This window comes from Myiozetetes cayanensis, unplaced genomic scaffold (genome assembly GCF_022539395.1).
Source record: "Myiozetetes cayanensis isolate MyiCay16 unplaced genomic scaffold, myiCay2020 scf18, whole genome shotgun sequence".
Classification (NCBI taxonomy): Eukaryota; Metazoa; Chordata; class Aves; order Passeriformes; family Tyrannidae; genus Myiozetetes; species Myiozetetes cayanensis.
This window is the reverse complement of record NW_026087389.1, coordinates 60,889-87,778: the sequence shown is the minus strand read 5'-3', so window position 1 is coordinate 87,778 and position 26,890 is coordinate 60,889. Positions and strand designations below refer to the sequence as shown.

Here is a 26,890-nt window from a genome sequence, read left to right as displayed (position 1 = left end):
CCTCTGGGCCCAGTGCCAGTTCTTAGTTGTGCTGACCCGGTTGTTTGCATGACCTTGATCAGAACCAGACTGGTCTCCTGATCCAGCTTAAAAAATTGTGGGGCTGGGGGCGAATCTGCCTCCATGGGGCTGGAATGGGGTTGTTTGGCCTAACAGCAGCACAAGCAGACCACAGAACAATTCACTAAACCCTGGAAGCATTGGTACTGTACTTCTCTGGTGTACTCAGGGAGTAACCCTTTGCATTTCAAAAATGGGGAAACTACTGAAGACATGGAATCAGCAGCTCCATCCTTGTGCATACCACTGGCTTGCCATACTGCCGTGGACAAACTACATTTCTCTGTGAGTCAGTACAGGAGTGTCATTTCACAGACTGCTCAGGGTAGGTGTATTGTAGCTCGATGGTCCCAATCAGAGGCTTATTGCAGTTTTATAAGCTTCAGCCTCTGGGCTGAGTAACTTCATAATGTCCCTTTTGTAATTATCACGCACTATGAAGCAGTTAACAGTGATGTCATAGTGGTGTCAATAGTAAACTGAGGCGTTACAAGAACAAATTACTTTTTCAGGCTGGCTCTGTGAATCACTGAGAGGGAAGGAGAAGCAGTCCACATCTGTCTCCCAGGCCCTGTCCTTGAAGAGCTAGATTGCAGCTCTCCTGGGGAATCTGTGTAATTGTATAAATCAAGAACTGCCCCTTGAAAGGCGTCTGAATTAGGTGCTTCTTCAAAGCACACAAATCTGTCATTCGCAGCTCCAGCATGTTTCAATTTTGTGTGTGTGTGTGAGCATGAGTGCATATTTTAATATGTGAGGGTTAAAGGTTTGCAAAACAGAATGATTAATGGAGTCTGGAAACCAAGCCCACCAGGTGGAAATGGGTAAGGAGCAGCAAAAGCAGTTTTATATACTGTTGCTTTGATTCACTAGGTGTCCTGTTTGTTGTGAGACTTTTGAGGCTCAGCTTAGTGTTCCCTGTTTCTGTACCGTGCAGGTCCCCTCCATTTGCCATATGGGGTTGCTGGCTCTTTTTGTCCACTGCCTTTTATTATGATACCTGGGACAAGGGTGGAGCGTCTTACCTCCAGTGCTGCCTTTTCACAAGAACAGCATATAGGGATTGTTCCCTATGTATATGAAGTTCCCCTTCATTCCTCCAGCAAACCAACAGTCTTGGTTGGATTAGATATATTAAACCAAAAGTCCTAAATGACTAGCCAGAAAGCTTTGGGGTTTCATTGGCATAAAATCCAGCCATGTCTGATCTGAATTTCTTTTATACCATTTTGCTCTGTGGTTACATGCTATTCACCTCATTACAGACTTTCACATATTGCCACCAGGGTAAGATCACATCCCTCCTATGCTGGTTTTATACAGTTCCTTGTAACATATTGCTGGGTTTAGACTATACTCAACAGTATTTGCATACAGATTTGTTCACTTTTAGATTTCTCATACAGTTAACTGGTAGACAGATCTGTGTTCTGGATGAAAGAAATGTCTTTATGCTCCTTCTATAGCTTTATTACTTGTTCTAGGATCTGTATTCATTTATTTCCTGAGTGCTTTAAAGACTATAATTCTTACAGGTATTCACACATATTAATCACATTCTCTTCTTATTATTTTACTGAGATTCCCTTCAGTTCTTCAGATAAAACTCCCCCCTTTTGTGTTTACAGACAAATTTAAGAGAGCATTCTTAATTGTTCCTTTGCCTAGTGGCTTAACATAGAGTTTGCTGTATATCTTTCCTAACCATAACAGAGTTCTTAAAATAGCTGTTGTTGCTTCAATATTCCCAACGCTGTGTTTACCCAGCCACTGCTTTCTCCTTCCAAAGGCACCTGTAAAGGGAGATTTCGCCTCCTTTTGCTCTGGGGCAAACTGTGCCGTTGATCGCATAACTACTGGGGTTATTTTTAAGCCTGTTGCTTTGCTTGATCAGCAGATATCATACATCTTTAGTATTTTGTGTGACACAATCTGGATGAAGCAGCATGATGGAAATAGCTCTTGAAGCCCAATCCAAGACATTATGCTTTGAAGTATGTCTCTCTGCAAGATGCTGGAAAACTGAGTTCTTAAATTAGCAAGTGGGTTCCTGTGCCTTACCCATCCCCACTGATTCCAAAACCTGTGCTTTATCTCTCTGTATTTCTTCAGAAAATGTTCACATTACCCTAAGGCCTCTGCTGCATCTCTGCTGTCGTTTGTCCCGCAGGTGCTTGCCCTTCCCCAAACCTAACCTCCTTCCCTAAATAGAGCTGTTAATGTAGTAGTAGTCGTAGTAATGTAGTAGGAAGGGAAATGCGTTCCTGATACTATCATATCAGTGAATTCCTTTAAAGGCTTCCCTTTAAAGGTTCCCACAGTGAACTGAAAGGCTAGCACCTAACTTTCTGCCTTACCTGCATGTTTGATTACTAATCTGCGTAAGATGGTTTTTTCTCTTGTCTGGACGCAGCATAAAAATCACTTCTCCCTGCTGGCTCCTTATCTTCAGCCAGTCAAGGATTAGGTGTGGTAAAAGAATTGTCCCGGGAATCTTTTCAGTTTTATAGTAATTGGAAGTTGTATAAGGTTAGTGACAAAAGGTATCAACTGCACAGAAGATCCAGTTCTAAAAAGTACCTACAAGAAAGGAACTATCTGAAGACTTTTGCCTGAACATTCTGACACTAAAGTGAGAGGCACAAGCTGTGGAGGGATAGCTGATGATCCAGTATACGGCAGCATCTTCCTCAAACTACCGAGTCAATTTATAAACTCAGATCATAACTAGCAATAGGTGAAACCTACCAGCATGTGTTAAGTTTAGTCCATTTCAAACCATGGAGCTGTGCTCCTCAAAAGTACACTTCCAAGATTATATTATCTCTATTTCTGATCTTCTTTTTAAAACTGGAAATTCCGAGACTGCTACAAAAACTAAGTTCTGCCAAAGGAAACTATTTAAAGTTGGTGTCTAGTCGAATCTTAACTATTAAGCTCATTTACCCTATAATTCCTTTAATGCTTATTAGCTGAGTGGATCCCAGATGGATTTATCTTTTCTTTTTTTCAGCAGTAAAAAGTAATCATGAAGTTCAGGTTTGAATCCAGCTCAATGACGATAAGAAAAATCTGGGGTTCTGCATCCTGGACCTTGCGCATTTGTCTAGTGAGTGAAGGTTCCGAAGTAGGAGATTAACAGAAAGTCCTTATTTTACTTGGCATGAGTTTTCTGTTCCTAACTGGAATCTCTAATTCCAATATTACTTTCTGTAGGCAGCTCGGATGCCATCATACAACCTTGAGAGTCCAGTACAGAAAAGCCATGTGTCACCTTCTGATAAATTGGTATGGATTTAATTAAATGAACATATATAAAAGACACATGAATAAGAGGTGGTCCAAGACCATCTTCTAAAATAGATTAGCAGAAGAAAAAGGAGTGAATCTCCACCAGTAGTGTAAGTGAAGGGCATCGCTCTTTGTAATATAATCCAGTAGAATCTCAAAGGTTGAGAAAACTTACACCATTCCCTGTCTCTGAGTTCTCTAAGTTGTTATTATATGCCAGCAGAGTGAAGAGAAGGAAGCAAAGAGCTTTTTTAATCAGAAATAATGTATTTTCACTGTTATAGAAGAATCAGAACCACCATGTGACTTCTGATGACAAATACTCAACTTCTCAGGGTCTGAGGTACTCCCAGTGGAATAAAGGCAAAAATTCAAAACCCACCTCCTGTTTTACATTTTTATACCTGCCCCATTCTAAATAGGTTTTTAATAATAAAAATTCCTGTAACAGAGATGAAAACCCCTCTGTTTGCTCTTTAAAATAAAGTTGATAATTGTAGCGGGTTTGAGTCCAGGCCTTCCTTGGTAACCAACACAAGAAGGCTGAAGTCCACTTCCGAGACAAGAAGGCCTCTGGTGAAGCAAAGAGGAAATCTGACAGTGAATGCTCTGATAAGGACCAATAGAGAGGCCAAAACAGTGTGAAAACAACAACAACCAACCAGCAAATAAAACCTCACGAATGGCAGAGTAAAAAAAAGTAGTTGTGACTGCTTCACTTGTTTCATGTCATCAAGAAGATCAAACCACAGTCTTTTCCACTGGTACCAGAGGCAGGTTAGTACCCTGCAGGCTAGACATAACTGAGGTATGGCATGCAGGGAAATCAAAGGATGCTATTTCCCCTCCGAGATTAAAGCAACAGCAACTTTGGTTACCTTTCAATGTCATTCTACTTTCAGTTTCTATTTTCTGTTTCTGAAGAACTGGTGTCCTGGTAGGACAGAACAGTGTAGTTTTAAATTTTCAAGATTGCAGCTAAATCCTTTGGAGTGAGACATTTTTCCTGACACTGAAGTCAGGACTTTCTTGCTGTTTATTCTGCCTCCACTGTCTGTATTTGGACTACATTCTTTGCCCTTGCCACATGCTATAGGGGCAAATTGCTGCTAACACACTGGGGGAGTAAGGGACTGATGGCTCGTACATTCCTAAATGATCACCAGGCAAAGAACAGAGAGAGCTGAGAATCCAGATGCTTCTGCTAATTGCTTTCCCTCTCCAGGTATCATGAATTCCCCATTTTTGTGTATTTTACCTTGTTGATGAGGCTGGGATCGCCAGGGCTGATCTCCTCATCTTCTGAACTTCTCTGCTCCTCATCTGATGTGACAACTTCCATTGGTATCATGGAGACTGGGCACACCTTGTAGGGCTCAGTGTAGGCACTGCAAAGAGAGTAAGAACAGACTAGCTCAGTCATGTCATTCCCTCAGTTTGAAGTAAAAAGTTCATACTTAGTTGCAACCAGAACTGCTTTGTTCCTCCCTAGTCAACCCCTCAAAATGGATGCAGTAAAATCACGCTAACATCTCAGTGCTTATTAAAAATGGAAGTTAGATACTGTAACAATGGGGTTTCCAGGAAAACAGAGTGATGAGAAAGGTATAACTGTAATACCGATGGCAACAATCAAACTAGAAGATACTCAGATCCCAGAATCCTCGTTTCCAGAAAACCTGAATTCAGCTCCAGAAACCTAGAGAAAGGTGAGCAGTAGGAGTACTGGATCTGGTGTGCAATACAGGCCAGTGGCTTCACAGCATTTTCTTTTAGGAAAAAAAAAATCAATTAAAATTGCCCATGATTTCAAAACCTCCACAAAGCATGACTAGAGGTAGGTAATCCAGATGGTGCCTGCTCTTTGCCTTAGAAAGGTGCTATTTATTGCCGATCTGAAAATGTCTAGCTCCAAACTCCAGTTACTGGATCTTGTTAAACCTTTGTCTGCTAAACTGGCAGCAGTCTTCCAAATTTTGTTACTGTGTACTTACAGGCTGTATTCAGGTTGTCCCTTCATTTTGACTTCTATATGAAATAGGTGAACATCTTGGTGTCTTATGATGTCATGCCTCCTATCATTTAATCATTCTAAAATCTCTGAGCTTCATCTAATTATCCATTAGCATTATTCAATTTACTAACCATTTTAGCATCAGTTTTTACTACCAGCCAGTTTTAGTATTGTTCTTGGTACTGCAACACAAAACTCATTATTTCAGCACTGACAAAAGACATACACCAAGACTGCTATACCAAGTATACCAACTGTAACACCCATCTATTCCTACTTGATTTTTACTGAGATTTTACCTTCAAGGACCATACTAGTATTTTTGGCCACAGTGTCATTCTGGGAGTTTATATACAGCTTATACACCACAGTGGCCCCAAGCCTTTTACATTTCCAGGGCAAGGTTCCAGCGTTCCGCCAACAGGGTGAGTCTTGAGAAACAAAGTGTGATATCTCTGTGTTTTCCAGTAGACATACTGGCCAACCAGGTTGGTCTGTAATGTGGGCCTGGGTTACTCAGAGTGTATGATTTCTATACTTCTCATTTCCTCTGAAACATTAACTTCCTTTCACAGCTCTGCCTCACCTCTTTATTTTTCTTTGATCTCCCACTTGGGGTTCCCAGATGTGAACAAACCCAAAACTTCAAAGGCAATACTAGAGTGACAGGAGGCTGGGCAAAGAGGGGTTGATGTAAGTGGGAGGACAATGAAGAAAGAGATTCCCAAGGCCCCTGACCAGACTCTTATTTCCTCATTTCTAAGCTGCAAACAGGACTATGTGTCTCCCATGAAGGTGTAGCTGTCAGCCTTTCTGTTACACTTCCAGCTTTTCCCTTATGCACGGACTCCAGGAGTTCTCACAGGTTGTCCAGTGCACTTCTCGTGCCTGGGTGAAGCGCCAAGCAGCAGCACTGTTCCTCTTGTTTATTATTAGTGTCTGCAGTTTTTCAGTGTGAGTGTCATCACCACACTTCTGAAAACCTACCTAGCTTCAACACCAAAGGGTCCTCAGCACAAGTTCACTTGCAAGAACAAGGTAAATACAGGAACGGTTCAGGGGGCTTATTAATAGTTGAGCCAGTCTCAGTCCTTACTCACACAGTCCTGCAATTTGTAACTGTTTGACCCAGCAGACATGAAATTAAGGTCCTCCCTCCTTTTCTCTCTCTGACAAATGACTGCATTATGTTAATGTAAAAACACATTACAATTTGGGAAGAATGCCTCAGTATATTAGTCCTGTAATCATTATGAATGGCATTATTAAAGGCTCATGCAGTAGCAGAACTTATTCAACAATAATTCAACAGTTCAACAATATTGCTGAACTGTTACAGGGTCTTCAATTACAGTAGACCTGCAGCCAGTGGCACGGCTTGTGTTTAACGGGAAGTCTCAAAATGTTATGGATCTCATTTGCATATGGGACAGGCATAAGCATATTTGTACCACTATCTCCATTTTGCTCTTCTCTGACCACTCCAGCAGCACTCTGGTGTTTACTTCTGAGACTGTTCCAGATTGTCACAGAGCTCCTGGGCAGTACACCTTTCCCAATACTCAGTATGTGTTTTACTCCACTGAACTCACACGTCTCTGTCCACCATACATATCTATGCTCCTGTGGTTTCCTAACACTCCTAGTTTCTGAAGACTTGAACTGTGCCCAGCGACTGCTAAATGATACTTTTCTTTAGCTCATTAAAAGCACTGCTAAATAAGCTTACCGTAAGCAATAAACTTTAATGCAATGGAAGATGCAAATAAAAGTGTGGGTGTGAAGAATAAGGGGGGAAATAGTCCAGGAGGTTGCAGTATCTCAATAGACACAGTAATCCCCAACTAATTCTCTTCCTTGTAGCAATAATGTGGCTGGAGGAGAACAGACTGCAGGCACATTATCTGCTGCTCCTCCAGCAATTGTCTGTGACCATTCCAAGAGTTAGCCAGCACAAGAAAGGAAGCAATGGGCCTTCTGGGACAGTCTGACATTTAATTGACTGAATAAATGCAGGAGGATGCAGTGCAGCAAAATTCTTCCAGTTAGCACCAGTTGCATTATAATTACCAGAGCTGCTGATAGGTATACAGAGCAGGGAGAAACTGTAGAGATGCACCCTACTAGTTAGTTACCTGTATGCCTTTACCTCTGAACATGTATTGGTACATCTGAAAAAGTGTTCTGGAGTCTACAGACTCTCTGCTTATCTCTGTTTGTTTACATCTCACCTCAAGTGACCTCAGTGACTAAGGGGAGGGTGAAGCCATAAAGGAGAGGGAAGCTGAACTGATCCTTGGACTAGCACTTTGTAAATAAAGTCCAGACACAAGTCTCTACTGATACCTGCAGAGCACAAGCTGGCACAAATTTGAGCACAGATGATATATTCATGTGAAGTGAGAGAGCACTGTGGAGATACACAACAGGTATGAGAGCTCACAGAACAGACAAATACTTTTTTTCCTCTACCTTGAATGTGCAATTCTAAAGGAGACACAAACCCTCCTTTTAATTTCACACCTAGCCTTCAAATGACCTTGGAAATCCTATCCCACTCCTCAGCAATGATCACATTAATACTTTAACATTTTTAGAAGTTATTCAGTCAGCATTAATGAAATGTAAGAATTTAAGTAGGTGATTTAACAGTGGCAAAAATACACAGCCAAAGTTACTATAATAAAGGCCTATGAAGACCATGTATTTTTGTTTGCATCTTGGCTGTACGCTCATCTCTTGACCACACACAGAAGTGATGTCCTGTTTACTCCTTTAGAGTCACCAACTGCCTGAAAACAACAACAAGAAAAAAGTGTGAGTTGGTGAAAATCTCAACTTAAGGCCTGTGACTTCCATTGGGTGATGTAAGTCCTCTGTACCAGTAAGGATCAGATTGCCTGCAGTTTGCTTTCAATGAATCAAGTGATGCATTCTAAATAAAGGCTCATAAATCTCACTTGCCTTCTGCTTCATGGTCTACGATCACGAGGGGAGAAGGGAAGTGCTCTTTTCTGGAAGGTCTTTATATCAATGTATCCCCAGACCAGTCAGCTATGCTTATTGGTACCTGTGGAGTATTTATCCTGTCCACCAAGTGGCTCCTTATACATCTGAAGTGCAACTGGTTAGGCTGTAAAAATGTGCAGGCCGTGTCCCTTCAAATGCTACTGCAGTAGATTCATCACAGTGCCTACAAGGTATTATCACATGTGTTGGGACAGATGTACAGCATATTTCTGACTTGCAATGAATCTGCAGCAGACAGTGGAAATATGCTGGAAGCATGCTAATCAAAAGCACTTCAGCATCTCCCTGAAGCAGCAAGCATTAGTGCAGGGTTCAGATGTCATACAGTTTTAGTGCCACAGTTCATAACATAGAATCACAGAACAGAATTATAGAATGGTTTGGGTTGGAAGGGACCTTAAAGATGATTTAGTTCCACCCCCCTGCCATGGACAGGGTCACCTTCCACCACACTAAGTTGCTCCAAGCCCCATACAACCTGACCTCGAACACTTCCAGGGATGGGGCAGTCACAGCTTCTCTGGGCACCCTGTGCCAGGGCCTCACTACCCACTAGGTAAAGAATTTCTTCCTAATGTATAATCTAAATCTCCCCTTTTAGTTAAAAAACCATTCCCCCTTGTCTTATCATTATCTGCCCATGTAAAAAGGCACCCTCCCTTCTTTTTATAAGCCCCCTTTAAGTACTGGAAGGCTGTGATGAGGTCCTCCCAGAGCTTTCTCTTCTGCAGGCTGAACAAACCCAGCTCTCCCAACCTGTCTCCATAGCAGAGTTGCTTCAGCCCTCTGAGCATCTTTGTGGGCTCTTCTGGAGCCACTCTAACAGGTCCTTGTCTTCCTTGTGCTGAGAACTCTGCACACAGACCTGTATGCTCCAGGTGGAGTCTCAGGAGGACAGAGCAGAGGGGGAGATTCCCTCCCTATTAATGATATATATGGGAGGAAGAAGGTAAGTGTGAGACTCCCGTGATCAAACACTTTCCAGATCAAAGCAAGTCTTGCGTGGCCAGTGAGGACATTCAGATTACCCCATCCCAGCTCCTGAGCACCTCCATCATTCTCGTGTGTCTGTCCAGGGACAGGGGACTTCTAAAATTGGATTTCAGTATTCCAAAATGCAGTTTTTAGAGAAGGAGACTAGGTGTCTTATCATTAATCACCATCACCAGTCAGCCTGAATTAGTTTCCGTGGAGTAAATTGGTTTCTTTTGGAGGTAAATTTCAATGTACTTTCAGTCTAAAGAAGGGTAGAAACAAGTGCAGCACTTACGGAACCTCTGCTGTGTTCATATTTGAAAGGAACCCATATTTTGTATCCATAAGGTATATACAGCATACAGGATGGTCCCAGCTAATAAAACTGGAGAGGTCAGCAAAGGATACCTTGCTTAATGAGTTCCAGAAACAGTGTCCAGGGTGTGCTGAGGTTTTAACCATTGTGTCAGCATTCAGACACCGAGATTACCTGCATTACTTCCCTGCTGCCTCCCTGTGATCTTTCACTCTGTATCCCCAGTCAGTGCCACGACAGAGGGAGAATAGTTCTTTTTGCATCTGTTGCAAACTGCAAATTAGATGATGCAAATCAATTACTACCAATATACCTGAAGGCCAAAGAGCCCCTTGATTTATTTTCTGAAAATTTCTTATGGGTTCAAAAGTGCCTGCAAGTAAAAATCAAGGCAGTATTTGGCCAAAAATGTCACCACAAGACGAAAGAAGCAGTTGAAGAAGCTAGAAATCATGTCCTTGGTCCCATTCCTACAGTGGGACCACTGTATTAAAAGCTGCATTTGTCAGTAATTATCAACACATGGCTTGCCATATGCACTCTTTCCACATAGTGGCAATAGGAAGTAAGTGAACTCTCCAGATTTCTGAGGTAAGTGCTGACTTCTGCTCTGCCTTTTCTGGGGGACAGAATGTCTTTTTGTCTAGGATGTTTCCTCTGTTTATTAGCGAAACCAATTCTCTCAATTCTTTGCTAAAGAGAGAATGGCTGTGGCATTGAGTTCTGTTAGACTAGATCCACCAAAGCTCTGAAATGAATGACAGTTTTGACTAAATATTTTTCTGTGTTTATTGGTGATTGCATTAGCAATTATTTGACGTGAATCGGCAAAGCACGTTTTCAGGAACTACCTAAGAAGGTACAAGCAGTTATTCTTTCTCTGTGGAGTACATCCTCTACAATTATAACTTCCCTGAAGCAAGCTGAGTGGTAAAGAGCTTGACACATCTGCTCAGAATCAGATATGCTCAATTTACAAATGACAACTAAATTGCTGCCATAACCTTCCCATCCACAGATCTCAGCCTGTGGCCATTTTAACTCCCCTATCATAGGGATCTTAGCTCATAACTGCTTATAATGTATGGGATGCAAGACCAGAATCTCACCTGGACACAGCTGGGTTATGCAAAGCCCACATATATAAAATCCCCTCCATCCGTTGGGAGGGAAAAAGTAATCAATACCCCCAAACCCCCAACCCTCTATTGTTGGACCAAGAGGACTGAATCCAGCTTTTTTCCTACATGAAGTATCCCTATCCCTGGCTTTATTTCAAGTCCCATGCTCAGCAGTTACTCACTCAAAGCCTGTCTTTCTCAGACAGTGGCATCCTTATTGCAAAAAATTAAAATCATATGAACTCAATGCAGTGATAGTAATTGGGGGAGGCAATGGGGTGCTGAATAACCCTGTTCTATTAAAATTGATTATTTATTTTCTTGTATCCATATTATTATTTTAATTCATTCTGTAAAAGGAAGGCTCATTACTAAAGGAAATTCAAGTCCAAATGTATTTAGAGCCAATAAAAGGAAATGCCTATTAGCGCAGCATATGTTTAGACAGTCAGTTCCCCATTATGTCAGATCATCAAGGCAAATGTTATATCTGAAGTCTAAAAACGGCAGGAAAGACATGATGTCTGCTCATAACATACACAGCCTGTCAAGGCAAGGTAACACAGGAATAATCACATTTCACGCTCTGAGGCAGAAACTTGTTTGCCTGCCAAGGCCAGAAAGGATCTCTTCCTCACGCCACAAGCATTTCTATTTGAATTTTGCTCTTCCTTGAATTGTTGTGGTGCAGAATATAGGAGAGGAGAAGAGGGTTTTTTGCTCAGGTGCATAAGGCTTTTGCTCTATTCCAGACATTAGGGTCAAAATTCTCCCACCTTCAATCACTGCTCCTGGAGGTGTTTAGAGAACAATGGCACTGGTGCAGGCTAGTTTTGTAAGGGAATACTGACAGTGAGGAGCATAAAGGTGTTGGGGCTCCATCTCAGGGAATGTTCTCAGGCCCAGCCTGGGTCACTATGAATAAAGAAGGGATAAGAGAAAGCTTGAGATTGAGGTTTCACTAGCTATGTGCCGGATGTGCTAGGCTGGATTGGCTGCTCTTGCTTTGAGGCATCTGCATAAACCTGCACAGCCACTCCACACTTCAGGCTCAGTGACATGTACCCTGGGGTGCACAGCTGCCCAGAGCACCATAACCTCCCTAATCCTGTGGCTTTAAACCACTCAGGAAAACAAAGCACCAGTAAAAGCTGGACCCGCATGAAAACAAAACAGAGCTCTTGGGCCTCAAACAAGTGTCATACCCCCTCCCTGCTCCGTGCACACCCCCTCCATGCTCTCCCAGGCCCAAGGGAGAGACGGTGAGCTGTGGTGGCCTCAGCCTGTGCTCAGCCTGGCACTCTGGCCCTTGTCTTGCATTTCTTGTAAACAGGGAACGCTTCCTCCCCAGTGATGACCTGGCAATGAACTAGTGAGGGCTGACGCTCGGCTGCACCGCACCCAGCGCCCCACTGTGCCAGAAGGTACAATGGGGCAGCTGATAATACATAATAGGTTATTAAAGGCAGCTCTACCCTTTATAGACTACTTCAAATATATTATTTACATGTCATATCAGCCACCACAGAGCTTTTACTTTCATTAAATCATCAGTTTCACAGGCACCCCAGAGCTTTTCTATCCAACAACCCTAGCAGAAGTTTTCCTTAAGGTTGTTCTTTTGCTTGATAAATTACAGCCCTACTGATCTCCATCCCTCTATTGTTCCCCATCTCTGATAACCTTTTGCTACGTTGAATCCTTGCAATGCAAAGGAGAAGGGCAAAATGCTGAGTGCTTGGCAGTGACAAAAGTCTCTGTTTTGTGCTGCAAAACTCTTCTTCCTTCCCAGACCGTGCAGACCATACATCTGAATTATGTTGAAACTCCATTCTGCACATCTGTCAAGGGACAGAAGGCAACAAAGAAAACACCCACCAACTATCAGGATGGGTTTCAAATGATTTGCTGAGCAAGCCCTAGCCACAGCACAAGTGGCCTCTGACAATGAAATGAAACCCCTCGGCACTTCTGCCCTATTCTCCTCTATAAAATGACTTATCTTAGTGACAGTCTGAGTTTGGATACAGTGATGTAAAACTGGGGGGGAAGATTCACCCTGACTTCAGTGGAGTCACTTTGTATTTATACTTGTGATCTTTGAGCAGAATAAGACCCTCTAATTTCACTCTGAACCCTCTGTAAAACTTATTCCTCTCTATAAATCAATGACAGAATAAGCCAACCACCCAGAACTGCATTAATAAAGAGAAGGAAAAGATATAAGTAAGAAGGGACCTTCAGCTGGTCACCTGATGGTCATCTTAGAGTATAAGAAGTACACCTCCGTGGGGAGACCACTGTCTGGGAAGTAAAGCTGAAACCTCTGCTCTACTACAAATTCTTTGTTATAATCTTTGGCATGTTTCTTCACTTTGTGCTTTGACAGTGAATTGTGTGAAGTGGGTAATCCCAGAACAATGTCACGTTTCAAAATACAGGTGAGACCAAAGGCTTTGGAAACTATGGATACCTACCAAGGCCTAAACCAGAACTGCTTTGTCCATTTCCCTTGAGGCACAGTTTTGCTTCTGTTCTTCCTGCAGACTGCAAAGTAAAAGGGATTTCACTATTATGGCCCAATCCTTAAGTCAAAGAGGTATCGGTACCTGCAGGATCATGTAAGGCAGTGTTTTCATTCTTGTAGCCCAATAGGCGATACAGAAATCTACCTGGATCCATTTAACAGTCATGTTTGCTAGTGTTGCTGTTTTCTGCTGGGGGTGGGGGATCTTGAGTTACAGGTTCTCAGTGGCTTTCAGGCAGCCAAGCTGGTGATTTCTGCATGAAGGCACACACTGGAGAACAGGAGCAATGAAAGATTTAGGCAGTGCTACTTACCTAAAGAATTAGAATTTATAAAAACATTGCAGACAGACAAAAATCAAAAAAAGGTCTGCACAAATCATTGTGTGGGAGTTCTACAAATGGAGCCAGGCAAAACAAAGGCATGTTCGTCATACACAGGGGACATTCCTGGAGATGCTCAGTGTCAGTGGATGGTTCTGCTGTCTTACAAGCATAAAAAAAAGTTTTAAATAGGTAAGAATCTGGTCCAGATGTGTTTCATGGCTGCACAGGGAGGTTACTGACCATACTGAGCTACACAGAACTCGAATATCTTTACAAGTCTTGTTCCTTAGTGTCTCTAGGTTTGTAAAATACAGCAGCTGCTCTGTACTTTTGCACATACAGTCCTGAAACTCAGAGTACAGCTGGAACTACACTACTGATTCTGGAATCTAGCCTGGATGAGATGTGATCAGGTGTCAGTTAGGCAAATGTGATCATTATAGCAGCAAATAGATCCAATTCATTATAATCCTTTAAGAATATCCAGTTTAACATAATCTTACGTGATAACAGTAGTGAAAAGTCAAAGGAGGATACCAGCTTGGAAATTGATGTCCATGAAACACAAACACAAAACTGAATTTGAATCAATCGTAATCTGCTGCAGCCAAAATTTTTAGTGATCTGTTTATTAACAGAAATCTGAATTCTTGTCACCTGATTCCAAAAGACATCAGAACTGGTGGAAGACAGAGGGGTTGGTTTTGTGGTAGAAAACATTCTTGCATTTTTTTAAAGCTGTTTAGAGTTGTGTTGGGATAAGACTCAGAATTAGCATTCCTAAAGACTTTTAGGTAACAGGGAAAATGATACTTCCAAAACAGGTAATGACAGTTTTCAGTTTTTGTTTTCTTTCTTTTCAAAAAAAGAATATTTTATTCTAAAATAGAAGTAGCAATAACTCAATAACACAGCACTAATACTTCAAAATCTTCTGAATATGATATGATTCTCAGACAAAATACAAATTTCTTGCAAGTAGTGCCTCAGGAGTGAAGATATACAAACACTTTACATGATAATGAGTTTGGATAAGAGAATTGTCTCAAACTATTACTGATTTCAATTTCATTCATGCATAAGTAGAACAACAATTGGTTATGCACATAGTGGAATAAGGGCAGAACATGGGATTCTAAAAGTGGTATTAGGGACAGGAGAACACCCTTGATTTGTAATTGCCATTTCCAAAGTGGAAATGACACTTGTAATGTATGGCTTTAAGATATCCCTTTCAATGAAGTAACAACATCCATCTTTTAGATCCAACAGTGCAAGAGTGCCCAAGTGTGCAGTGTGAGTGCCTTTGGTAGGAGCTGGCAAGGAGAACTCACAGTGCTTTATATATTTCCGTCACACAACTAAAGAACCAACTTTGCGCTACCTCAGCATAAACCCGTCATTTGCCATATGCCTCAAGCTGAGAATGGTACTCAAGTTAGAGAGGAGTTGAAGGAAAGGTATAATACCAGTGGCTGATGTCCAGGGCAGGTGTCAAACTGCATCCCAGGCTACCAACTCTGCAGAAAGGACAAACCAGTAGATCCAACGCAGGATTGGACACATTCAGTGTGTACAGAACTGACAAAAACTTATGATAAATCAAAATAATTTCATTGGACTGTCAGGTTTTTTGAGTCTTAATGAGTATTAAGGTTCTGAATTATTAATGGATTGAAAAAGGAAACTTTATGGACCCCAAAAGTAAATGGCATGGGAAAAGAGCCATAATGAGGTGGATTTAAAGGATGAAGTTCAGGTGTTAATTTTAAACCAAAGAATTTTCATTTGGGTATGGTCCCTAAGTGATACTTATATTTTGGGGACAAAATATTGTAAACCTATCAACCTATTCCTTTCACATTCTAGCCCTGACATCCGTATTTTTCATTTGCCTTAAAAAAGCCTAGTCCATCAAAATTGCTAGAGTAAGGTGAGAAGGTAAAAAAATTACTACTTTGATCTAGATGTTTGCTTGACATCTGATTTTAGAGGTATCAGCATCTGACTTTAGAGGTATCAGAAAATCTCTTTAACTGGGGGCCTAGAACTTTCCTCTGCTGCATTTATTAAGGGTACAACCAAGTTTAATAGCTAGACAGGTGGACATTTGTGGCACGCTTCCTGACCTAGTAGTAAGAGGAGTAAAATATGCCTTATAAACTGCAAAGAAACAAGAAGAGACGAAGAATGATCGCTGTTATGAGGCAGTCCCCCATGCAATAAGGGCAGAGGAACACGTCTCAGAGGTACTTTAAATACAGCTTCCCCAGTTCCTCAAGACAGCTTGAGAGTGTTCCCTGTACCCACCCCCCTCCCAGACCAAATGATACCATGCTTAACCTCCCACAGAGGCTAAACTAGCAGTGATTCTTGCTGTCATTCCTCAAGTGGACCCTCACTGACTCCACTGCTGTAGCAGAGCTCAGCAAACACAGCAGCGTGCAAATGCAGCTCAGTCTGCAATGTGGGCACAGCCAGTGAGAAAAGTGGAATCAGAGCTGTTAGTCCACAGAGCTTGTGTAATGATGTGGCCAGAAGCCATGGCCCAGTTATGACAGCCTGAGCAGGAATACAAAAGACAAGAGCTGGACCTCATCAAGCAATTTTCTGTGGCTTAATCATGCTTCTGTCTCTGTAATAAAGTGTTCTGTGTGCAGGCAGATAAAAGATTTGCTCCACATCTACTGGTTCACTGTACAGGGGGCAAAGCTCTCTTTGTATATATGTATGTATTAGCGGCAGTATAACTGTAGTATGGAGAGTCAGACTGTGCCTCCATTACCATTTGACCAATAAGACTAGTGTGCATGGCCTGGGTCCTCCTCAACCTGAAGCTAGCTCAGCACCAGAAAAGTGACTAGGTTTTGCCTGTTTAGCTACCTGAATGGAGTCAAGCTACAGGAAGAGTGCTGAGGAAGTGGACAAGGTGGCCTCTTTGGCCCAAGGAGGAAGATGGGACTAAGCAGTAGTGGAATAGCTCAGCTGACTTTAACACCGCAGTCTGAGCTTTAATGTGAGCTGCACAAGGCCATGGTGGGTATACACACACCAACATGTCCTGATGTGTGCACAGTCCTGCTGGTCTCTGCAGTGTGTTCTGAAACCACTTCGTGCTCTTTACTTTTCAGAGGACATCATGGACAGGAAGACCAATGTATTGTATGTGGATCAGAAAGGAGACCTGTGCAAGGAAAGGTAGGATTCATATAAGCCATGGAAAATGCAATGAAGCTGCCTACTGTCTTTATAGACTTGAAAGTATCCAGGTATGCCCTGTTACCATCTTATGTTGTGATTTTCTGGAGCTGCCTGCTGCATCAAAGCATGGCTCTTAAGTCTCTCCCTACGCCGGGAATTGATGTACACAGGTAGAATAAGATATGTGGTAACACACTCACAGTGGGTTGGCTACATGGCTGACATGGGGACATCACTGATATGCTCTACAACCCTTCTGCAGATAGGGGTTGCTTTACAAACTATGGTGTTTGAGGCCACTCCCAAGACGTAGCTCTAACCACTCTGAAAAGATCTTATCTGGCCCCATATCGCATGGTGTTGCATGATGTTCTGCAGTATGTACACTGTTAGGTTCTCTGCTCTAAACAATCTGTTCACTTACCACTGAAATGTAAATTGTTATCTTTACGTAAGGTAGGCTCCAAAACTTTCCAACAAACCTTCACAGCTTTCTGTCATGGTCCCATTCTCTGAAGCCCCTGGCTTGTCAGAGATTTCATGATTCAAGTGTTGCCATGTTTATCTATGTGAAAAGTCCTCGGACACCTTTTAAAAGAGTATCGTGCTATAGTACTGCTCCTTTTTATACCTCAAAGCTTTTTGGTTGAATTGTCATTCCATTCACCCAGCTTTTCATCTGAGACACTTTATTTTATACATGCTGTGAAAATCAAATTCCTTCACAACTTAAAGCAGTGATGAAAAAGGTGGTTTACCTGCTATGTGTAGAATGGCTTGTGCTGGTTTTGGCTGGGGTAGCGTTAACTTTCTTCATTGTAGGCAGTATGTGGTGGTGTTTTGGATTTGTGCTCAAAACAGTGTTGATATTACAGAGATGTTTTTGTTATTGCTGAACCGTGCTTGCACAGTGTCAAGGCCTTTTCTGGTTTTCTTACTGACATGCTGGGGAAGAAGGTGGGGGGATGGGTGAGGTTGGGAGGGGACACAGCTGGGACAGGTGACCCCAACTGATCCAAGGGGTATTCCATACTATATGATGCCATGCTCAGTAAATAAGGTGGGGGGACATTTAGAGTGATGGCTTTTGTCTTCTCAAATAACTGTTATGTGTGACGGAGCCCTGCTGTCCTGGGGATGGCTGAACACCTGCTGCCCCTGGGAAGCAGGGAATGAATTCCTTTGCTTTGCTTGTGTTATGTGGCTTCTGCTTCACCTACTGACCTGTCTACACATGAGTTTTCTCATTTTTACCCTTCTGATTCCCTCTCTGACCCCACTGGTGCGGGAGTGAGCGAGTGGCTGCTGGGGCTCGGCTGCTGATTGGCGTTAAACCACGACAATGATTGCTGCTGAGTCTGGAGCGTTAGCTCAGTTCGCAAAGGACTTTACCAGGAGACAACTGTTTTGCTTTGCTGCAACATTTGAAGTTCTGAAATTTATTTTTGAGTCTCAGAAAACTGAAATTATTTCAGATGTTCTAGAAATGAAACAGAACTGTGCCCATTTTTGGTTGCCTTGAGACCAAAACCTGTGGTATTTCTTTCTCCTATGGCTGGTGTCTTAGGCACTGAATTGTGAGAAATTCTGAATCTAATTACCACTGCTGACTGATTCAAAGTGATCTGGGACAAAAAACAGACCTGCAAGAAGCAGACACTGGGTTTTCTGTAACTTAGGCTACAGCATATGCATGTTCCTTTAAATTCTGTCAAAACAGAGGTATCATTCACATAGAATGCTTTTGTGTATTTTACCCTTTTGGAAAATGTTTCAGCTCACTCTGTTTTCAGGTGCCAGCCTGAATCATCAAGGTAGTCAAATCATAAACTGCTGTTCATATCCTCAGAGGTACAAATCAGCAGCAGAGCATACAAATGCACCACCCCAAATGAGCATCTGGCACCGTAACATTTTCTCATCCAGATTCCAGCTTACATAGTCACTTTTCTGACTATGACAAAGTTACAAATGTTCTTCTGACTATGAGTCCTAGATCCACTTAGAAAAAGACGATACATGTCTTGAAAAGAAACTGTCTGATGGCATGGCACATATTATAGTTAGAGATCAGGGGTATGTTCCTGATTATTATTCATTTATTTTTGGCAGTGTAATCTAGTCACTAAAACTTGGAATTAGAGTCTTCGTGTTCTATTTTTTGTTATTCCATACTTTTTCTATGGAATATACTGACAGTAAGTTTAACATAATGACCACCATACTGCCCTGCAGGATTCTTAAGATGTAAGGGGAGTTGTCATTTCCCTGTATCAGCAGGATCAGCTGCTTTATCAACACCGTGTAGCCATGGTGGAAGGACAAACAAGGGGAAAAATGCAATGAAGCTAGGATCAGAAGGAAACCTCTCTAGTGAGGTTTGTAATTGTAATATTCCCTATTAAAAACAAAACAAAACAAAAACAAACAACAACAAAAAAAACAACCAAAACCACAAACAAAAACAGAAACCACACAAAACAAATCAAAACCAACCAAAAAAACCCCAAAAACAAACAAACACAAAACAAACAAGCAACCCAAAACAAAACAAAAAAGAACAAGGTAATTTTGACCGAAGTGAGACTTAACAGACTCCTCCCTTACTGCTGTCAGCATTACTCCAGCTATTTGTGTTGCCAGAGCCAGAAAGGAATATGTACAGATTATACAATCTTTCTTGTTATCGACCAAAATGACCTTCACTCTTAAAGAAAATTTTCATGGCTGGTCAGCCCTGCCCTAAATCTCTCCCACAGAGTCTTTCTGAAGCAGTGGTAGTTTGTGCTAAATGTATCTTAGTCTTGTGCTAAGATCCCAAAAATAATTTTGCTACCAGGAAAGAATTGGGAAGTTTTAGATAGCAGATCCCTCGAAGTACAAGCTGAAAACTGAGCTCTCTGTTGCTCTCAGGCCAGCACATGCTTGTCCTGTCATTTGGTCATGGGGTAGGAAAACACTGAAAAATGCTATCACCTTTTCCTGCGTTACCAGAATAATGCTTCTTAATGCTAGTGCTGCAAGGTTCAGTGACCTCGGGAGTGGGAGAGAGACTGTGTCCAGAACGTTCCTGACCAGTCCAGAACAAAGCAGTGCCCAATCTCTTGGTTTTTAAAGTTCCTGAGCTCCTGCAAGCTGGGTGTGCATAGATACCTCCCTATGAGAAGGGCAGGGAGGTTTGGCAGCTTTTCCTGTCAGTATTCAGAGAGATCTGAGAGCATATGAAAGTGACTGACACTACTAAGAAACCTCTTATTTTCATGGCTCTCCTTCTAGAAGGGATTTCCAGAATTCTAAACTAACCAAGATCTTGTATCTGGGGTTTTTTCCTGACATTTGGGGGTAGCATCATCAAGTGAACTTAGTTTTCTTGTATTTCAGAGATTTACCCAGTTGTTAAAGGACAGTATTTCCAGAAGGAGAGAAACAGATCTTAACTGATACTCTATAGGGCTGAAGGAAAGTGCTCAGTGGCTCTCCTCTGTCTCCTAAGAGGTCAGATTCAGTTCCCAGATTAAAATTAGAGCTGGCTGTACTTTTGCATGGCTGAGGCCTTTTTATTTAAAAATCAGGTTTGGTATGATTAAAAATTGCATAGATTTATGACATTTGGCTGGGATGAATCCATTAAAGAATTCCAACCCTCTCCCCTCAATAATTCTGGAAAATCAAAATCATCTTAATTCTGCAACTCAAAAGTATGTTTTAGTTCAGAATTTACTTTAGTGTTTATCTTTTTTTTTTTACTTGCAAATGAAACAATCAGAAAAAATGTCAAGAACTACATAATTCCTTTATTTTGTTGGGGGTTTTTTCTTGGACTTTTCAGTTAGGCACATGTATTTAGTATCTCTTGTAGCCACTGAAGCATTGAACTGCAATCAAATGACAAGATAAATTGCTTGTCCAGACAAAATATTTTAATATATGTTACTCTCACAGTGGTTCTTTAGCCTGAGTGTATTCACTGTTACATGGTTTTATTTCAGAGAATCATAGAATCAGCTGGGTTGGAAAGGAACTCTGAGATCATTAAGTCCACTACCACCGTGGTTCCCAGACCATGGCACTGATGCCACATCCAGTCTCATCTTAAAAACCTCTGGGGAGGAGAATCCACCACTTCCCTGGGCAGCCCATTCCAATGCCTGATTACTCTCTCTGTAAAAAATTTCTTCCTAATATCCAACCTAAACCTCCCCTGGCACAGCTTAAGACCGTGCCCTCTTGTCTTACTGATAGCTGCCTGGGAGAAGAGACCAACCCCCACCCGGCTACAACCTCCTTTCAGGGAGTTGTAGAGAGTGATGAGGTCCCCCTGAGCCTCCTCTTCTCCAGGCTCAACAACCCCAGCTCCCTCACCTCTCCTCATAGGACTTGAGAGTCCCTTCACCAGCCTCGTTGTTCTTCTCTGCACCTGCTCCAGCACCTCAATATCCTTCCTGAACTGAGGGGCCCAGAGCTGGACACAGCACTCCAGGGGTGGCCTCACCAGTGCTGAGTCCAGGGCAAGAATCACTTCCCTGCTCCTGCTGCCACACTCTTCCTGATCCAGGCCAGGAGGCCATTGGCCCTCTTGGCCACCTGGGCACACTCTGGCTCATGTTCATCTTCCTGTCAATCCAAACTCCCAGGTCCCTTCCTGCCTGGCTGCTCTCCAGCCACTCTGTGCCCAGCCTGTAGCGCTGCAGGGGCTTGTTGTGGCCAAAGTGCAGGACCAGGCACTTGGCTTTTTTGAACCTCATCCCCTTGGAATCAGCCCATCTCTCCAGTCTGTCCAGGTCCCTCTGCAGATTTCACTGCCATTGGCTGGATTTTTCAAGCCTGACAGTGTGAGAGTAGAAAGTTTAAAGGAAAGATTTTGAGGTGCTCAGTTTTATCCCACATATCACCCTTACCTATTTAAGGACCAGAAGATTTGACTTCAAAGATGTATTCTACTGTATGGAGTCCATTACTTCTGAGAACGTGTGCTAAGGAAGAGTCCTTTCTGAGCTCTTCTAGCCTACTCTCAGAACTAAGAATACAGACTGACACCCGAATTGTAAGAGGGTAAGAAACTTTCACCAGAAACACCAAACTAGCTATTCCTGAATAGGTCCATCTGCCCAGAGGGCTCATCAGGGGCATGTAGTGGATTGATATTTGAGTTTATTAGATATATTCAACACAAAAGGACAAACTGCCAACAGGCTGAAAAGGTATTTAATTTGAGACAGCTGAGAATGGCTGTATGGAGATTGTGGAGCAGACACAAGCAGCTATCACTCGTCTCAGTTTATCAGTACCTAGCTTTATATTTCCTTTGAGAAAAAGAAGTCTGAGGACATCGCTGTGATACTGGTAAAGCTGGTGTAGCATAAATCAGACAGAGCACCAGAGGGTGTTCTCTGATGACAGGTCTAAATCTGCTTGCTCTACACCTTTGACAGACAGCATCTAATTATTCCAGCCAATTACTCAAGTGAAGGGGTCCTTTCATAAGCTCTTTAAGAGGGTTCTTAGCAAAACAGACAGTGCCTCTTAAATATGTTCTTACATCCATTAACTCTAGTCTATTAAGATAAAATTAATTGTTCCATGCCACTGAACACCAAATCTTTAAGCTAGTTTTTATATTAACCCCCCCTTTAGGTCCTGTAAAAGAAGAATTCTTGTAGGATAATTAAAAATGTGCTGCACATTATAAATCACTTTGCTGGGTGGCACATCAAACCATAAACTATGAGATTAGTTTTGTATTTAAAATGCAATAGCGTTCTGTTGCTTTTGTTACAAATCTAATCTAGAGATACACCCCATGTCACTGAGCAGTAGATTCTGGAAAGGCTGAAGAATTCTAATGTGCAATCTCTCATTCAATAAATCTTCTCAGTAAGGTTCAGGGTGGGGGTGGGAGAGGAGAAAGGCATGCATAGAACACTCATCGACAGTAAAAGGCCTGACCATTTCAAACAGGCTGCATCTTACCAATGTGCAGTCTCATCACCTTGTCTGCAGCACATGCTTTTTTTTCTGCATGGTGATAGGAATGCTTAAACCACACCGATATCACTTCTATGCCCTATAAACATGATCCAGGGCAAATATGCAATACACAGCAGATTCTCTCCTGTTGTGTAACCCCACTGAAATGTATTTCTGACGTCTACCCAGGTATATGAGCCCTCAGGACATGAAGATCAGGACCAAGCTGGGGGGGAGTGTCAATCAGCTGAAAGGCAGGAAGGCTCTGCAGAGGGACCTGGACAGACTGGAAAGTTGGGCTGATTCCAATGGGATGAGGTTCAACAAGGCCCTCTGAGGCTGTGCTGGGACACAGCTGCTGTGTGTGCAGGATGGTGAGGTGCAACACAAAGCTGCACTGGGGGAGCACATTGACTTCCTCACTACCCACACTGTCACCCCAGACCTGCATCCCCAGCAGGAATCAGGACAGACAGCTCCATGGATATGAGGAAACAGGAAAGCAGTCATGGAGCTGGTGTAAGATTGATACCTGAATGTGGGCAATGTATTAAAATCTTTCTTTCTTTGGTGTTAATATAATATTCCTGACACTGTCCAGAGGCACTTCTTAAAGGTGCTTGTTAGAAAAACTCTGCCATCCAAGAGCATTTAGTAGCTGTCTTTCCATCTCTAATGTCTGACAATGCAAGGTGAAGCACTGCCCAGCCCTAACCAGCAAGGGGTTATCTCTCACAGACTGCTCCCTTTCTGAGCTGCTGGAAGCCCTGCATTAACCACTATCACCTTCTTACTCCCTGTGGCAATTCAGACAATACTCAAGTAAACAGAAATAAAGACATGACTCATGTCAGAGCTGGCTGTGGCTACTGTCAAGAATTTCAGTAGGTTATGCACAGCTCTAACTCAGGATATAGTACTGGGATCCCTTACTCTCCAAGAATTTACAAAACTTTCTTCCAGGTTTATGCTACAAAATGCAGTAATAGGTGAAAGCTGATGAGATGTTATTTTCCATCATGTTCACCAGATCACAAGTGAGAATGCCTCTTTCCCTTGTGTCTAAGCTCATTCCCTACTCCTCCTTCCCTCTGTAATAGCATTTTTATGGGACTTTCTCCCATCTACAAGATCTAGAGTGCAGCACATGTTCCACGTCTACATAAAGAAAAACTATGTATACATTTATATATGTATAATTGCTTTTTAAAAAATTGTTTCTTTAAAAACCCTTCACAATGCTTATGCTCACCATGTTTCTCCAACACTTAATGCCTGTCAGCAAAATTCCATACAATTGACCCATACAGGTCTCTAAGGGACCTGACCCCTATTAGTAGACCTCTTCTGTGCTATCTCCATGATTAACATTACATATCACCAGCCCTGGAAAGTGGTTGACCTAAAAAACAAAATTCTGTTTCTTGTAAAGCTTCTCATCAATGCTGTGAGTGTATGCTAGCTTAGCGTAGGCACAGAGCAGGGATTTAAGGGGCAGAGAACTGAGTGGAATCAACACCTAGGATTTGTTTTTCTGATAAAGCAAAAACAGGAAAAGATAGAACATCTTTCCCAAAGTGACTACCTAAAATTTAGGCTGAATCTGTAACTCAAGGTTTAATTTTCCATCCAAATCCAGATGCCTTGAGAGCCTGCTTTGCCTAGGTTTGTCTCCAGGTCTAATCTAGATATAACTCGCTTCTACTACAAATGCAACATTGCATTTGTCAGCAACATCGCTATTATCATACACAGCGGTGAGCCGAAAGACAGTTTGAACTGTGTTGAACATGGGTATCTCTTTTGGATGCCTGTACTGAGCAGCTCTAGCTGAGCCAAGAAGAAAAACAACAAAGCATGAGTTGATTTTATCTTCTTGAGAAAATTCTTGAGTTTTACCCTAAACAAGAAAGTATGGTAACTGGACTGCTTGTTTGGATGAGAATAGTCTTGATATGGGCACCATATGGGCCAGTGCATTACAGATCAAAACCCGCTTTTCAGCTAAAAATTCTGTGTCTTTCATCTGCCCCCGTCTTCTAGAAAATGTCAGAAACACCTGGAAATTTGGTGTTGCTTCTCCTTTTACAAGTACTCCTTGTGTATGAGGCTCTTTTGATTATCTCTAGAATATTTTCCCCTCATTTGCTCCTTGTTGAGGCAGAAACAACTATAGCCCTATGGTTTTCTTAGGGCCACAGTTCAACAGAATTAATTATCACTGAAGTGGCAGGTTGCACCTGTATAAAAAACGATGGTGCTTTAGCTGTAGCTGTTGTTTTTGCTGCGTTATTTATCCAAGGAGTGAAAGAGTTCAGGAGTTTCTAGTGGCCAGCTGCACGCCAACACACTTCAAATGCAGTTGGAGGGCCAAGCTCAGCTACTCCTAACTGCATTTAATGTAGCAGAGAATTAGTATCTCCACATGTTAAGGACAGTAACCTTCCAAACAGACCGCATTTTGCATTTAAGGACTTTTGACACCTACACAGTTCACCTCAGAAGAGGTGACATCTTTAGCTTCGCCCCACTGTAATGAATACAGGTGCAGGTTTAATTCAGCTCGCTCTGCTGGACTTCCTAGAACAGTCCTGAGCACTTTCTTCTGCCTTTGTATACATGAGACGGTGAAGTTGTGCCTCTCTGCTCTGAGATTAAGTAACAGCCTTGCAGGTTCATTAGCACCTCAGTTCAGCAAGTACTTGTCTGATTTTTAAACATATTAGAAATAGAGAGTGGAACTGAATTCTGCATCTGCCTTTAATAAAGGGCTAATGGATTCTTTCAGTAGTCGACAGACTGCCTCTTTGACAAACCTGGCAATATTGCTGGGTTTTCTAAGAACCTTCTTTTTATTTGGAAACTTACTGGCCTTTTATGTAAATTACAGCACTGTGAATTTCCTTGAGGTTATATAAATTACACTGATTCATAATTACAACAAAATAAATACAATTTTCATGTGTATTTGTTTTACTGTGATAAATATGACAGTGGTGATTCTCCTTTCTTGGTCATTGCTATTTTCATGTATGAGCTATTTATACTGAAGCTTCCATTACATAATTGCCTCTAGACTTTCACCTTATCCTTCATACAATGTGCTTAGATACCACACTGTGCCTCTCTAAGAGCTGGTGATTTAATCTTATACAGCATTCGTGTTTCTCATTTGAAGGAGCAGAAAAAGTCAGGAATGCGACATCTTGATTTCACTGGTTAAAAATGTGCTATTTGGAGGAAAGTCACTCTAATGGTTTAAATTTCACCTTAATGAAATATGAGTGTCTTAGTAGCATGCTATTCAGACCATTTATAGACAGAGAAATTATGTTTTTAAGATGTCTATTATGCTCAGCTTTTGTTAGGCTAGTTTTTGTGTGTCCTACAGAAGGGTAGGGGATAGGCAGTCATACAGGCTGCTCATCAGTGACTGATGACCTGCAGGAAGCAGAGAAGATACAACCACTTTAAATGGCATAATTTGAACAGAGGTTGATAAATCCAGTGGTGATGCAAGGGGACAGCTTGCTTCACTGTATGGGGAACTAACTTCTCATCCACTGGATTTTTCTCCTTTTACAGGAGGGGGATTTGCGTCTCCTATGACCCACCAACCATTGGCAGTGGTTCTCTTTCTGTCTAACTATAATATGATCAACTTTCTTGATTATACTAAGCCTGAGAAGCATCAGATAGATTACATATAACTTGAAAAGCTGTGGAAAGTTGGGAGTCTTGGGAGTAATTTACACGCATGAGACTGCAGTTCCAGAGACCTCTTAGATACTACATAAGCCTTGGTGTAATTGCATAGAGCACTGGAATCCTCACACTGGCCCCGAAGAACTCAAGAGTCAAAGTCTTTGCAAATCCTGCTGCTGCTTAAGTACAATGATCAGACTGAGGGTCTTCTAGCATGTATCAGTGACCATTTTATGTAGAAGGATATAGGAATGTAGAGGTAAAAGCAGCATGGACTTTTGCCTTATTTTTTATGAATACTTAACAGTGGGATTAGCTGTGGACCTGCAAGAATACTCCTTTTATTCCTCTCTTCTA

The 26,890-nt window shown here is 42.0% G+C and overlaps 1 protein-coding gene across 2 annotated transcripts in view; it reads right to left on the bottom strand.

The window, feature by feature from the left end:
* Positions 1 to 26,890, bottom strand: part of FGD5 (FYVE, RhoGEF and PH domain containing 5) — a 90,197-nt gene that overhangs the window by 48,445 nt on the left and 14,862 nt on the right. For both annotated transcript variants that reach the window (XM_050312707.1, XM_050312708.1), the window contains exon 3: positions 4,610 to 4,739. In XM_050312707.1, coding sequence (XP_050168664.1) covers positions 4,610 to 4,739 — 130 coding nt within the window. The remainder of the gene's footprint in view (positions 1 to 4,609; positions 4,740 to 26,890) is intronic.